The sequence below is a fragment of the Lagopus muta genome, chromosome 18, assembly GCF_023343835.1.
Source record: "Lagopus muta isolate bLagMut1 chromosome 18, bLagMut1 primary, whole genome shotgun sequence".
In the NCBI taxonomy this organism is placed as follows: Eukaryota; Metazoa; Chordata; class Aves; order Galliformes; family Phasianidae; genus Lagopus; species Lagopus muta.
Window position 1 is genome coordinate 8,100,464 of NC_064450.1, and position 15,748 is coordinate 8,116,211.

General features: G+C 38.7%; 1 protein-coding gene across 2 annotated transcripts in view; it reads left to right on the forward strand.

The window, feature by feature from the left end:
• SMURF2 (SMAD specific E3 ubiquitin protein ligase 2) overlaps positions 1–15,748 on the forward strand; it is a 55,517-nt gene that overhangs the window by 36,153 nt on the left and 3,616 nt on the right. For both annotated transcript variants that reach the window (XR_007380419.1, XM_048964757.1), the window contains exons 6-17: positions 747–831; positions 2,100–2,183; positions 2,909–3,111; positions 3,277–3,361; positions 5,557–5,715; positions 9,751–9,961; positions 11,437–11,540; positions 12,089–12,203; positions 12,664–12,842; positions 13,316–13,453; positions 13,687–13,807; positions 14,157–14,358. Coding sequence is in view for 1 of the 2 variants with exons in the window: in XM_048964757.1 (XP_048820714.1) it covers positions 747–831; positions 2,100–2,183; positions 2,909–3,111; positions 3,277–3,361; positions 5,557–5,715; positions 9,751–9,961; positions 11,437–11,540; positions 12,089–12,203; positions 12,664–12,842; positions 13,316–13,453; positions 13,687–13,807; positions 14,157–14,358 (1,686 nt within the window). In the remaining variant the exon portion in view is untranslated. The remainder of the gene's footprint in view (positions 1–746; positions 832–2,099; positions 2,184–2,908; positions 3,112–3,276; positions 3,362–5,556; positions 5,716–9,750; positions 9,962–11,436; positions 11,541–12,088; positions 12,204–12,663; positions 12,843–13,315; positions 13,454–13,686; positions 13,808–14,156; positions 14,359–15,748) is intronic.

Here is a 15,748-nt window from a genome sequence, read left to right on the forward strand (position 1 = left end):
TTGTTAAAAGCAAAGCGAAGCATTTTAAAAAGTAACCCACAGCAATGCATGTCATAAGGTGTCAGATTAGACATTTGCTAATTATGATACCGGGAACAAAGACTGCCCCTAGAAATCTGTTTTCGTAACTGTACTACGCACAACAGCTTCGGACGTAAATATTCATCACAAGGAAACAAATCCAGTAGTGATACAGTTCGGTGCTGCTGAGAGCAGGAGGGACTTTGCAGGGTGCTGAGCATTGCTTTGTGTGAGTGTTGGTTTGACTTCCTACCACTGACAGTAACTAACTCATAAAACACACAGCATTTCCAGTGGTGTTCAGTTCTGCTTGGTTTTGTATGTGTGTGTAGATGTCATGTGCACATAGAATGTGTGGTAAGGAGTCAAAATCATGTTAGCAGTAGGTTTGGCCCTCGCAGTACATTAGTACAGCCCACTTGCTGCCAGAGCCATTCTGTCCATCAGGACAGCGTGGTATGATAGTCCCCTTCCTACAGGGGAAAGCTTATGACAGCTTCAGAATGAACTTCTTTTCCTGCCTTAACTTGCATTCATATTCTTTAAACTGTATCTATTTAAATGATGTGTAGAGTATTAACTTGTGTGAAAAGCTGTGGAAGATAAAAAATACACAGATCGTGGTTCAGCTTAGTCCTCTGAATTGTGCTGTTTCTCTTTTTAAGTGTACCTGTAATTCACCTGCAGATGTCATATCTTTAATGATTCCTTTATTATCTCAATAGTAAGTCTTCAGTCCAGAGACCGAATAGGCACAGGAGGACAAGTCGTGGACTGCAGTCGTTTGTTTGACAATGATTTACCAGATGGGTAAGCTGACTCTACTATCAACACAAATACAGTTCACACAAAGGACTTCTGCAGTAATGGGAAGTCAAAGTATAAATGGGCTAATTTATTTTTGTTCTCACATTCAAAAGTTCTACAGGTTCAAATTTAGGAGCAGCAAATTAGCCAACAAGGTTACACAGAATAGTTAATAGTTTGACCCCTCTTTTTTTTTTTTGAAAACAGGAGGAGGTGGCATATGTGCATAAATGCATTTTTAAAATATGCTTAAGAAAATATACCTTCTAAATTATAGAATTGATAAACTAATATTATGTTAAATCACAGTCAATAAATTGACTTCATCCAGTTTGTAGCAATGCAGTGAGCACACAGACCTGGCTGTCTTCTACAGAGCTGTGCAGCTGTATATACTGTGGTAGAAAATTGTGCTTTTTCTTCTGTCACGTAAATCATGGTGAAGAAAACATGATTGGAAAAGATAATGGAGCCTGAGTTCATGCTGTCCTTACCTCCCAAACACTGGGCTTGGGATTTTGATTTTCCCTGGCAGAGTTAATGACATCATTAACACCTAAAACAGTTTTGCAAATACAAAAATATGCTCTGTTTTAGGTCTGGTGTTGTCATCAACTTTTTCAGAGCAAGCACAGAAGCTCTGAGTGTGATTCTTGGCAGATAAGACAGGACAAACTCATCAGGTGATGAGCCTTAAAATGTGAATCGTCATCTAGGTTCTAAGCAGCAATGCTTTGTTAATCTAGAATCTGAGGAAGTTGAGAGTGTTTTTGAAAATGCTTTTAAACTATCACTTAAAAATGCTCATTGTATAAATATCACATATTTGTGTGACTGCTGAGTTAGCTGTACAGCCCAGTGTATTTTGGAGTGCAAAAATATTAATAATGGAAGAGCCTTGTTAATTGAAGGTGACTTTTTAAATGAAACTAAGCATTGCATAAAGGTGCTGTGAGAGGACTTTTATTGACCACTGATCCTGTTTAAGTTTAGTAAATAAGTTTTTTTCAGTGAGTATTTGAATGTAATTAAAATTCAAATATTTAGTGAACAAGAAGGTTTGATCTTGTTAATAATACCCTGGTTCTAAGGGAAAAGCATGTAAAAGTAATTAGAGTTGAACTTTCCTTTGTTTCCTGTTACCTTGTTCAGCTAACACGATTCATTATAGTAAGTCTTCCTGAGTTGGCATTTATGATGGAAACGTTTTGTGCCCTGGTTTCCTGGTTAAATACCACTCATTGCCTTATCTCTTCATGTCTGAATGGTAGGTGGGAGGAAAGGAGAACTGCTTCTGGAAGGATCCAGTATTTGAATCATATTACAAGAACAACTCAGTGGGAACGACCAACACGGTAAGAAATTGTTTAGGAGACCGTGCATATGGTGATGTTTGTCTGCTGACCTGGAACACTGACCACAAGGAAGTCTGTCTACCAGGAGGTATTCTGCATTCCAGTGTCCCTTTGCAAACACATAGCCTATTTCCACCATCCTTGTCTAATCACTGTCTTGAAAGGGATGAGGCATTATAGCTTTCTGAGGCTTATCAACGGAAGGTGAGAAAGCTTGGGCTATGTGCTGCTCATAAAAGAATAATAATTTTACTCTCAGCACTCTCTTTTTTTAGGATGGGAACTGCTCGTTGTGAGCGTTTGATGTGACCTTGATCCTGTAATGTCATAAACTGAAGTGTTAGGTCAGACCGTGGGGTAGGTGAAGAGGTTTACTAATTACTCTGGGATGAACTCAGCAAGCACAGGACAGCTGTCTGCCCATCATCAAGGCGCCCTGGTCCAGGGCTCAACTGCTCTGTTCTGCAGCCCACAAAGTTTTCTAAGAGCCTTCAGATGAAGCTTTTAGTAACACTGACAGACAAAAGCATATAAAGGACAGTGGGGAGGCCATCTTGCCTGGAAGTGCCATGACTCTTCTCAGATTTCTGCAAGCATTCTAGTTGCTTGCCATGCATAAATGTCTCTACACCAGCTTTTAATTCATATTACCTGAAGTAATGGTGACAAAAATGTTGATTAATTCTGGTATGGAAAGCAGGTAATGTTCATGTATTTCTCAACAGGCCAGCATCAGAATACTCCAGTCCAGGCAGACCACTGAGCTGCTTTGTGGATGAGAACACTCCAATTACGGGAACAAATGGTGCCACGTGTGGGCAGTCATCAGATCCCCGGCTGGCAGAGAGGAGGGTCAGGTCGCAGAGGCACAGGAATTACATGAGCAGGACACATTTGCACACACCTCCTGATTTACCTGAAGGCTATGGTATGTAAATTAGTTAATTTTAGATATTTCAGGTAACTGGGAAAATGGGCTTTGTCTTCTGTATGTTAGATCACTTCGATTCCTTACTTTGGGCTAATCAGTCTGTGTGAGTTTTTGTGTTACGTATTTTGTTCTCACATTTATTAATTTGTCTTGATTTCGCAGAGCAAAGGACGACTCAGCAGGGTCAGGTCTATTTTCTGCATACACAAACTGGTGTTAGTACGTGGCATGATCCAAGAGTACCCAGGTAAGAAAATGCTGAAAGTATCCTTAGGTTGTCAAATCAGAACAGTTCCCAATCTGTCCTTGGAGCCCTCTGTGCAGTAATTTTTTTTTGCCTGTTGGCCCCTAAAATGAATTATTTAAACAGTGGTGTTTTAAAACAATATGAAATGCCTGGAATCAGTTAATTGTGTGAATTTAAGCCGAGTCCAGATTTTAGTATTATGCAAAGTAATTAAACAAAAAGTAGAATCTGAGTGCTTCCAAAAATGTAGGTTTATCTAGGTCCTTTAGTTAAAACGAGGTTGTTTTGTATTTGAATTCCATGTTTGAAGTGAACAACACCTGTATTTGTGTATTCTTTCACACTGATAATGAGAAACTTGCAAATTGGGAATTTGGAAGAGAGAAGAAAAGAAGCAGAGTCTAAAAAAGTCTAACCTTCAAAGTGCTGTTCCTCATGCAGATATATTACACTTGATAGAAAATAAATCTGAAGAGTTCTTTTACTTCAGTGTCTTTATTTATGTGTGCACATACACACCGACATTGTATGTGATTGTACCCATGGTTATTTCTGATGTGTTTGAGGGGAAGGAAGGATAACAGAGAAAATACTGTTAGTTTCTGATTGTTCTTTACAAATACCAGCCATACATTTTAAGAGGCAATAATTTTCAGTGGCTTTTTTTTTTTTTTTTTTTTTTTTTTTTAATATGTGCTGTTTGAAGTTGGCAGCCACTGTTGGCCTTGATGAAAATTGTAGCAGCTCTGTCAGTTGCTGCTGGTGCTCGTTCTCGTGGAAATGGATTTTGGATTTCCTGGGAAGGATTGAAGTGCCTCATAGCTATAACTTCATTGCGTTTTCAAATGATTCTTCCAATTGTTTTTAGTACTACTTTTGTGTTACAGAATTATTCTTCACTGTGATGCATTATCTTCAGACTTGAGAGTGCAGCAGAGTTGATAGTTATGTATTAGGAAGGTTTTGCTCACATTATTTGCATAGTATATGAAACTAGAAACTAGATTTTCCTTTCTCTAAAAGGTAAATTAAGAGATGAAGAAAGTTAAGTTTCCTAAATTTTGTGGTGTAATGATTACGTACAAAATCCAAAATGCTGCTCTTAGGTGTGGCAACAGAAACTGTGCATCTCTGAGAACAAAATTTGGCTGTTTGCATGTACCAACCACAGGGACAAGGGATACAGCTGATGTCATTTCTAAGAAGTACTGTATTTTTATGTTAATGTAGCATGGTTGCTAAAAAAAAAAAAAAGCCTTGTGGTTCCCAGGGCCGTGTTCAGTGCTGTGTGCATGAGCAGTATCAGCAGAAGCTCAGGCCCAGGGCCTCCTGTTTCCTTTTGTAGCTTCTCAGCTCACTGAATCCCTACAGCCTGCATCTTTTCAGCCCTTCTGCCCCTGAGCTTTTCCCTCCTATCAGCCTGTAGGATACTGGGGGATCTGAGCACTTGTGCCTTCAAAAAAGTTCTTGGCAGTAGGTGGTAGCTGAAGTGTGAATTATATGCATAAAAGTGTGCGTTGTTGATCTTTTAAAAAGCTAATAGTTTGTCTTCAGTGAACCTCTGAAACCACTGTAGTCATGCTGTTTTCAGCAGAATTTCCTTAAGCCCATTGTGGGTTTCTCTGTGTTGCTCGTTGTGCTTACATTTTTTTAAGATGTTCGAAAGATTTTGTTAGAAAACCGTTTTCTTCCCACTAGCTTTGAGGGCCTGGGGGCAAAAATCACCTGTGGCATACATGTATCCCATGTGTAATTCCTCATGGAATGTGTAACTCCTCCCAAATACAGTTCTGTTTTGTAGGAGCTTTTCATGTGTGATTCAGAGCTCCTTATGTGACTAATGATGTTTTAAAAACGTTTTCTGTCAGAATTGGTTTAGAATTGCAATTCCATTTTAGCAAATGTGGCAGTAGCCTGTATTTTTGTTTTAAGCCTGTATGAATTTAACGTCTGAAGTTGGTCTGTACGAAAGAAGGCTATTTGATAAGATATTTTTTCCTTACAGCAAGTGTTCTGGGGTGTGTGTTTTTTCTTTGGTGGGCTGCACCTTGGGAGTAGAGATTCCAGCTGAACAGATCAGGTTTCTGAAACAATACATTTTCTCAGACTTCATGGAATTGTTCTGTTACATTTACACTTGTTTGGCTCAGAGGCCAAATGCTGAGGTATTTTTCATTTTATATTTGTTTTCACAGGGATCTTAGCAACATCAATTGTGAAGAGCTTGGTCCACTGCCTCCTGGATGGGAGATCCGAAATACGGCAACAGGCAGAGTTTATTTTGTTGACCATAACAACAGGACAACGCAGTTTACAGACCCGCGGCTATCTGCTAACTTGCATTTAGTCTTAAAGTAAGTCTAAAGTCTCCAGCATGTGTTGAATATAATAGAGGAAAGAAAGTGACTCTTGAGGTGTGCTGGATTTTGTATTGAGACATATTCTGCTGTTAAGTAGAACTGGAGGTGTAATAGTGACATTCTGTAACACACTGCCAGCCTACTCTGTTACGTAGCAAAGAGGGTTTGATTGCTCTTGTATTTAAAACTGCAAAGAAGGAAAAGAAACAAACAACACTGCAGAACAAACCAAAAAGCAAAACAAACATCCCTCTGGCACATATAGACAGGAATGTGGCTATCATGGTGCCAGGAGTGGGGGACAGGATGGAGGGAAGAAGCAAGTGCCTTCCCATGCAAAGGCTGGCCTGTGGAATTTTTTTCCAATGGTGAGAGACTCTTTTCTTTTCTTTTTGCTTAGTACTACTTTCAGTGATGGAGTACTTGTTTTTTAGAATATCAGATTGCATTCAGTACCCAATTCAGGTAAGCAAGGGGATAGAAGTGCCCAATTACTCAGAGAAAAAGAGAAATAATTCAGCTCCTGTTTTAAGGTAAGGTTAGTTCAGGTGTTCTCAAAGTAAAAGACCCAAATAATTTAAATTGGATTTTTTACCACGAAAACAAAAATATTTTTTCTGCCTTAGTGCAGACATTACGTATTCGTATCACAGTTTTAGGAAGAGGAGGAAACTGAATGAGATTCTGGATATTTTTTCTTATTCCCAACCACGTGTTTGACACTGGGGAGCTCTACTGAAAATGGAAACGATAAAGCAAACAAACATTGCTCTTTTGCCTCTGCATGGCTATCAGTTTGTCCAAGCTCTGCAGGAATTTGACTCTTATCAACACCTTTTTGGGGAAACACCTGTAAAATATTAGGTAGCTGTTGAGTGGAGGGAATAATAAAGAGTTAGATAGAAAGTCATGTGGGGAGTAGTCTTTTAAGGAAGAGAATCCTTAGGAAGAGAAGTTGAAGGAAACAATAATGGGAGCAAGCAAAGATAATGGAGGCAAGAAAAGTAATGTCTATGAAGCGCACCTATCTTGTGTGTAATACACAAAAATTGGACAGGCTTTGTCTGCCCAATATCCATTTGAATTGAATATTTAGACACCTCTCCCTTTTGGGCTATTAAGCATTTCTTTGTGTAAAAAGTCATTGGTATACATCTGCATATTACAGAGCTTAAGTGAAGTTCCCATCATCCAGACATTGAATTCAGACGTAGCTATTTTACCCAAAGATAACTTCAGACCCTCTCGACTATAACAATGTAATTCCTAAAGCACAGGAAGTTAGTTAACTGGGCTTGATGTAAAACAGGGTCCTTCACAGGTAGGTTTATTTCCAGTGGTAGCAGGGACACGTGGCTGGGTTCATGTGTTGCGAAGGACAATGTATAGCTTTTCATCTAGAAAATCCCCTTTGTCTTTTAAGTTCAAAAAGCACATTACATTTATTTAAACTTAAGTACACTCTAGTAGTTCTTTCTCATTTGTACATCTGTCTTTCATTAGGAAAGGATTTCAGAAATCCAGCCAGCAGTGTCATCAGCAAAGCCTGATGCCTGATAAATCTTTTCGAGTGTTTATTCTTTTATTGCACCAAACAGGATATGTGAAAGCTTTTAAACTTGTTTTATTTAATTGTTGAGCCACCTCATTTGTTATTAAAAAAAAGAAAAGAAAAAAAAAAAAAGCAATATATCTTTGGCCTGACATTTTTAATTATCTGAGAAATAAGTTTAGTATTTGGGTGGGATGGGTGGGATAGTTTTATGTTCAAAGCTGTAATAAAAAATGTGCTTTTAGTAATACTGACTTTTCTGTCAAGCTGAGTAAAGGAGTTTATTCTTCCAATGATGGCATTACAAGTTATGAAAATAAGCAAATTTGTTATCCAGTTCTGCTTTTAAAATGTTAGCCAAGAGTTCACGATAGGTTTTGGTAGTTATGGTACCTGAAAAGTACTTAGCTCTGTCCTCAAAGTACAGCACACAATCAAGCAGACTCATTCAGCTGTGAAAACAAACAAAGAAATTACATTTAATTACTTCAAGCACTGCGGATTATTTAGCTAATGCTACACTGATTATTTTTAGCCTTACACAGAGAATGGCACTTTATTTTTTCTTCAAGTTCTGTTTTATTTTAGATTGGTTTAATTTGATGCATACATCTTGAACTCATGCTTATTTCAGAGATTGCATTTTCTTTAAGATTGACTAGTTCCATGTCTAGGCTGCTGTGCTTTTACACTATGAAATGTGGTACCACTGTAGCCTCACCTTAGTGTTTATTGTTACCCTTTCTGGTAGGTATATACAAGGAATATTTCCATAAGATTGTTCTTCCAGAGTTTGAGAAAGCATAAGACAGAATAATTTTGCTTTAATTTGTTTATCAATTAAATACAGTTTGAGATTGGTATTTAGAACTAATAATGATACAAAGATATCATGCATGCAGCACAAATGACATAGAACTGTATTCTGGAGCCACAACAAGTATCTTTGTAAGCTGCTGTAATGAATTGATTTCTTGGGATTGACTTTCAAAATAACTGATGTTTATTGTAATAATGTGATCAGCTTAGGAATAAAGTTAAGGTTGCCTTAATTTAAGAACAGTCAAGAGAACACTGAATATCCCCAAATCATTTAAGCTTATTTCTAAAGTATCGCATCTTAGGGCATTGTGACAGAATTGGATTGCTGTGCATTACTCTCTTCTTAAAGCCCAGATGTAAAAAGATAATATTATTAATAATAAAATAGCTTTCAGCTATTGCTGAGCTGATCCAAATGTGTGTCATTGCAGGGGCTTCTAAATGGCAGGTTTGTAAGACTACTGTTAGTGATCCCAGTAAACTGGTGTAAATTTCCCTTGAACATGGTTCATGCAAATTAACTTTAAATGAAAGGTTTGAAAATAAGAGAATAGCAGTCAGAACCACGGGGCAAACTGGGAACACTCCCACTTCTTTTTTTAATTGCCAAAAATGAACGCTGTGGTGGTGAAAGCCTGCTGGAAATGAAATTTTGTCGGTCAAGGGAGCTTTCTCAGTAGACTTTGTTTCAAAACAGGCAATAGGCTGAAATTTTAAAATATATTGAAGTTGTGTGTGGTTCTATCTCATATGTTTGGTCCTTGATGTTGAAAAAAAATTATTAACATTCCATTGGAAAAAAAATAATAAATTTGAATTGTGACCTTTCCTATTTATCCAATAAATTTGGGGTGTTACCACATGTCCTGCACAGAGGCTTTTCAAGTTTTAGGGAAAATACAGCTTTTGTCCTCTTGTTTGGAAATGCCATACTAAAAAGCTTGGTTATACAAAAACACCTACTTGAGAAGTGACACGAGGAAGGACATCTCTGCTCAAATTGACTTTATCCAGTAAGAAGTTAGATTTACAAAATCCCTTAGAATTGCTAGTGAAAATACTTGCTTATCTGTGCCAGTTGGTTACATGTGAGCTCCCCACATTCCTGTGGTCCAGACTAGGCCAGGTACAAGGGACAAGGTCCTTGCCAAGCTGCCAGTACAAACATCTTTTTGTAAGCTTACTCTTTTTCATACAAGCCATTTAAAACAGACTATGGTATTGAGTGTAGATTAGAGGCAGAGTGTTTGGCTGATCCCTGAATTCTAAATCGAAGGAAGGCAAAACACGCAAAGGAAATATGGAAACGGTACCTGAGAAATTCAGTGTCAGCAGCTTAGTAGTAAAACTGCATGGTTAATACCTTATTATATCGTGCTGTAACCTTTTACATACTTTGTAGAGTAGCACTAATAGAAATAACAAACTCTAAAAACAACTGATAGTTGCCAAGAAAGACAGAAGCATGTGTCTTTAGTCAGGGTAAAAGCTCTCTGAATTTACTTTTTTCTAGGCCTGAATGTTGTTAGTGTAATCACAGTAATCACAGTAAATCGAAAGTGCGTTAGTTACTAAGACTGAGCCTTTAAGAAACGCGTAAAGAAAACAGGAGACGTGTGACTGGAATGTCTGCAAACAGCTGTGTTTGTTTCTAGCCGCCAGAATCAACTTAAAGATCAGCAGCACCAGCAGCAGCAGCAGGTAGTGTCCCTGTGTCAGCTGCCAGATGAGGCAGAGTGTCTGACTGTGCCAAGGTACAAACGAGACCTGGTGCAGAAACTCAAGATCCTGAGGCAAGAGCTGTCACAGCAGCAACCTCAAGCTGGCCATTGTCGTATTGAGGTCTCCAGGGAAGAGATTTTTGAGGTAACTTGAGAACTTGACCCATTTGTTAATATTGAGGGAAGGGGAGGAGGGTTGTCCGTAACGGTCTGAAGAATTCTTTCAGTTAGACAAAATGTTGAAGTCTGGAGTTAAAGCTGAGATTTTGCCGGTGGTGAATGGGGAGAGGAAGCATTTTAGGGGGATATTCAGAACAATCATGCATGTAAAATAGATGTGTTTACCACATGGGGAAGAAGAACAAGGAGAAAAGTTTTCCTGTGGTTAGAGATGTGCAGACTGTGTCAGGGACTGAGGAAAGCATCCAAGCACTTCATCTATTTGAAGATGCTGTTTCACTTCTTCCCAAAATGTGGGAAAGCCTCTCCTAACAGAGAGAATGGTGCATATTGAAAACCAAGCAATCAGAAAATGACCCTTGATGTATTTGTAACTTCAGTAAAGAGACTGCTATTGAATAGCATTCATCTCTGGGTCAGGATTACTTATCAGCCAGAACCAAGAGAGGTGCAGTATTTTTCCAAACCAGATCTGTTATATGAATTCTGTAGGCATCTAAGTGACCAAAAGTGCCCTTGTTGGGATATCTTTGAGATTGTTCAGCAGAATAATTCTGATAAATTGATGAAATGCAGTTATAATTCATTGGCTTTTCTAGAGAACATTTTGTCTCAAGAACTTTATCACCCATCCCACCCATCCCTGTTGTGTTTTTGCTCCACCCGCAAACACGATAGCCCCACTGTGTTGTCACTGTTTATTCAGCCAAGAAATATTTGTGTTGGTATTCCCTTTGGAAACAGTCAAATCACTTCATAATAAACTGAAAAAGAAGGGGGAGGAAGGCTGCTGTAAAGCAGTGGAAATTATTATGTTCTTCTTCTGAAGTGTCCCAGGCATGCCTACCTCTTCTCTTCCCCAAAGCCAAAGACTGGGGGCATCATTACTGGACATAAATAAAACCTTTGATTTAATTCTTTTTTAAAACCAGTATTTGGTTTGCCTCGCTTTAGCATTCTTTTCATGTTGTCTTGGTAAAGTCTTACTGATAGAGGAATAATTCCATAGATATACTGGGGTGGCATTGGTGCTTAAGTTGCTTAAGCATCTTAAGATGCTTCATGGAGGTTTGCACATCTTCTAGTCAGTAGAAGTTCCACTGCTGGCTTTCCACACTGCAAAAATGAGAGCAAAAACAAAAATTTACTGACATAGGGATGTTTTTGTGTGTGAGGTGAGTTATGTGAAAATAAGAAAAAGAAATATTATGATCACTCTGCACTCCTGAAGCGTAGAGGCAATTGTTCTTGCTTATCTTCTACTTGACAAGCGTTATTGCATTTATAGAAAACTCTGCAATAGCTTGTGATTGGAGAGACAGCAGTTAGTGTGTAGAAGAATAATATCCCCTTTGGATTCTGAGACTCAGTTTCTAATAAGAGTGGTAGCTGCTTGTCTGTAAGGAGCAGTTAATGAAAGAACCTGTTGTGTATCTACAGGAATCCTACAGGCAAGTCATGAAGATGAGGCCAAAAGATCTGTGGAAACGATTAATGATAAAGTTCCGTGGGGAGGAAGGCCTTGATTATGGAGGTGTTGCCAGGTAAGCAGTGCATCCTCCATCCCTTTCCCCAGCCCCACCAGCTGCACTGCTTTGATTCCTACACCAGACTGACAGCAGCTCTTTTTCTTTTGAAATTATTCTTATTTCTGTGCATTGCAGTGTTGTTATATGTCAGAAGAGTGTATATTTTTCAGATAGTCTTTTCAAAGAAAAGAGAATTTCTTGTAAATAAATCAAAATGCACATTACAGATTGCATCAAAGACACCTTTGGTGTTGATTGGTAAAGTTGGGTATTTGGGAATGTATGTACACCACTAAACACTCAACTTGGTGCCAGAATCATAATCAGTAACCCTTAGAAAGTGGTAACTTGAAGGAAAATCTTGGCAGGCTGGGAAATATGGCAAGCCGAGAGATGCTGTGCAGTTACTGAACCAGTAAAAATAATTCTGATTTCTGCATGTGCATAGCTAACTGTCCTTTGAAAAGATTGAAAAGTATTAATTAATTTGTTAATGAATACTTTTTAATTAATTAATTAATCTGGGGTTATGCAGTAAATTCTTTTTTGTTGTTGTTCTTCAGGGAGTGGCTCTACCTGCTGTCACATGAAATGTTGAATCCTTATTATGGTCTCTTCCAATATTCCCGAGATGATATCTACACACTGCAAATCAACCCAGATTCTGCAGTTAACCCGGTATGACTGATACTATGAGTTCAGTAAAATGATGCTTTTGTGACCCACAAATTAGGGACACGTGGAGAATAATGCTCTAGATTCAATAGTCTAGTTCTCACATTAGTATTGCTAAAGACTGAATTTATGAAATGACATCATTTCTTTTCAGTGTGGATCAAAGAAACATCTCAAATGTTCTTAATACTATTAAAAATGTTAGTTTGTGTTTCCTATGGGAGAAATGGAGTTTAATTCTTAACAGTAAGACTTCTGGTCTTGAAGCAACATACTCGATGTGCTGTCTATAAAAACAAACTAAAAAAAGAAATCAAACAGCTCTGGCTGTTTGTTGGGTGGTGGTGGTGGTTTTGTTCTTGCTGTTGTTTTTAAGTCATATTGAAATTTAATTAAATGTTCAGCAAATACAATCCAGGAGTTGTATTTAGGTGGATCACTGAGTCTTTTCTTTCAATTCCAGGAACACTTATCATATTTCCATTTTGTTGGACGGATAATGGGGATGGCTGTGTTTCATGGACACTATATTGATGGTGGCTTCACATTGCCTTTCTATAAGCAGTTGCTAGGGAAGCCAATTACGTTGGATGATATGGAATTGGTTGACCCTGATCTTCATAACAGCTTGGTTTGGATACTGTATGTACTGTGCATTATGTCTTAGTGTTAGAACTGTGCCTCAGTTGATGTGATACGTGTTCCTAATGCTTGTTGACAAGAGCTGAAGCATGTTTTGATCTCCCGCTCAGGCAGATTTAAGGAACATCTTATGTGCACAATTCAGCTTCTTTAAAGGCTTAACGTGCTCAAGGATTTCAAATCTGGGAGGGGGAGGGCAAGAGATTACTGAGCTGTAAAGTGCTCAGTTATTCATAACTTTGTTTACTGATTTTTGCTTGTTAATGACAGTTACCATTTTATTAAAATATAACATTGAAAGGTCTGTGATGGCTTAAAATATAATATAGCAAAAATGTCTGTTCACCTCTTGCTTCCAGCAGTACTTCTAAATGGTATTCAGAAACTAAATTCTGACGTCTGTCCAAAGAATTACGGATGTGATGTGTTTGCAGAATGTTTCATTGAGTCACTTGCTTATTTCTTTCCATCAGTGAGAATGACATTACAGGAGTCTTAGACCACACGTTTTGTGTAGAACACAATGCATACGGGGAAATTATTCAACATGAGCTAAAACCCAATGGCAAAAGCATCCCAGTGACAGAAGAAAACAAAAAGGAATATGTCAGGTACAGCAATATATTTTTCAGTGTTTCTGGTATTTCCCATGGGAGGAACTTTTATGCCCATTAAGTAATTAAGTGTTGTGGGTTTTGTGGCTTTTTTCCTTCTTTCTAGGTGGTAATGCAATAGCTCTGTTATGTTTTCCTGTCACTAAGACCATTTCTGGGGGGCTGGATAAATTGCAGGTTTATTGTGTTTGAATACACCTTTCATAAATCCAATTTGAACGTGCTTGCAGGCTTTATGTAAACTGGCGATTTTTACGAGGAATTGAAGCTCAGTTTCTGGCTCTACAGAAGGGATTTAATGAAGTAATCCCACAACATCTGCTGAAGACATTTGATGAGAAAGAGTTAGAGGTCAGTACACTAATGTTATGTTACGTTGTCAAGTGTGATAATAAAAGCCTCAGGCGGTCTTGTGAGACTAAGGAACATGTGAGGTTGCATCCCCAGTGCTCCAGGGGTCTTGCAGGTGCACTGTTACAAAAATACAGTTAGTGTAAGAGGTGACCAGGTCATGCAGTCTCTGACATGGATGGCAGGCATCTTCAAGAGAACCAGGAGAGTGATTCTCAACGCAGCATTTCGTAGCAACTGTGGAAGTTTGGAGTAACAATTTTTCAGAATCAATTATTCATTATTTGGGTAGTTCCAAAATGATTTTTTAAATTAACAATTCATCATTAACTGTATTTTAAATTTACAGCTCATCATTTGTGGACTTGGAAAAATTGATGTTAATGACTGGAAGGCAAATACTAGGTTAAAACACTGTACACCAGACAGCAACATTGTGAAATGGTTCTGGAAAGCTGTGGAGTTTTTTGATGAAGAGAGGAGAGCACGACTTCTCCAGTTTGTGACTGGCTCATCCAGAGTGCCTCTGCAGGGCTTCAAGGCATTGCAAGGTAATTTTGCCCAAAGTAGCTGCAAATGCCTGTGCTTGGAGGAAGCAGTGAGACGCGGCACAGAAGCATTAGCTCAAAATGAGGCTGGTTGGCTGCTACGTGACTTTCCTCAGAGGAATATTTAATGGTCTGATGAATAGCAGTCACAGAAATAGTCTGTGAGTTTGCTCGTTACCTTCTGGTTTAGCTGTAACCGGTTCTTTTGTTTCAGTTGCACACTTCCTTCCCTTTCTAGCAATACATTCTGATCAGTAGAAATCCTACCAGGATTCTCGCATGATTTTCCTGGAAGGCTGTTGTTTCATTTCTCTCTCTTGCAAGCATCTGCACAGCTCTGTGACCAGCAAAAACCAGCAAGGAGCGAATGTTCCTGTGGTTCTAACGGCAGAGGAGCTCGGTAATCTGGGCTGTTTTTACTGTAAAAGCAACGTAATCGCAGGCAGCCCTGGCAAAGGAAACAATTACTTAATTACTGACCTGTTTTATGAGCTTCATTCAGAGCTCTGGATCTCAGCTGCAGCAGCTCTGGCTGTAACCCACGCTGCTCTGTTAACACCATAGTTACCATGTTTTGTCCTTTCATGAGATGAGAGGAAACAGCCCAGGGAAACATGGACCACAACCTGTTGTAATAGGTAGAAGATCTCAAGAGAGCACACATTCTATGGTAGTAGCTGCCACTTACAAAAGCCAGTTGCTACAGAAATCTGTTTATTCATCATCTCTTCATCAGGTAGAAGACCTCATTGTCCATTTCCTCTGTTCCTGAGCTCTAAAGTATTCAGGAACATTAGAAGTTCAGGAATACTGAGGTTTTGAAGGCCCTGGTTACTTCAAGTGTTTAAATAATACCAGGGACTGTAGAGTCTGAACAAACTGTAACTGGTCATGGCCTGAGAATACTTGAAAGTAGTGCTGGTTACTTTTAGTGTGGCTGTACTAGTAAAAAAAAAAGAAAGAAAGAAAGAAAGAAAAAATTTCTGTGAACAAACAAATCCTGTTTTCCTACAGATTTGAAGATGGATGTTGCCAGGTTCTAGATTTGAGTTGTGGTAATACAGTAATGCAGTCTTATTTGCTAATACTCCTTTTTGACAGCAGAGAGTCCCCATGGGAAAGATTGGTGCTGTGGATTATGTCCTTAAATGCCAGTCTACTCAGGCAAATATGCCAGCTGCACAGAGGGCATTTGTGACCTCTTCTGGCCTGGTGGAATCTTAGCATATTCTGACTGAATCTCAAGACTGCTGTGCTACACTCTTTAGCAGAGATTATGACTGTACTTAGAGACTGTGTGACTCTGTACAGTCAGGTCATGTCATAAAATTATTTCTTTAAAAAGTACCCATGAAAACTCTATCCAGTTTGACTGCCTGTTACAATATGAGGA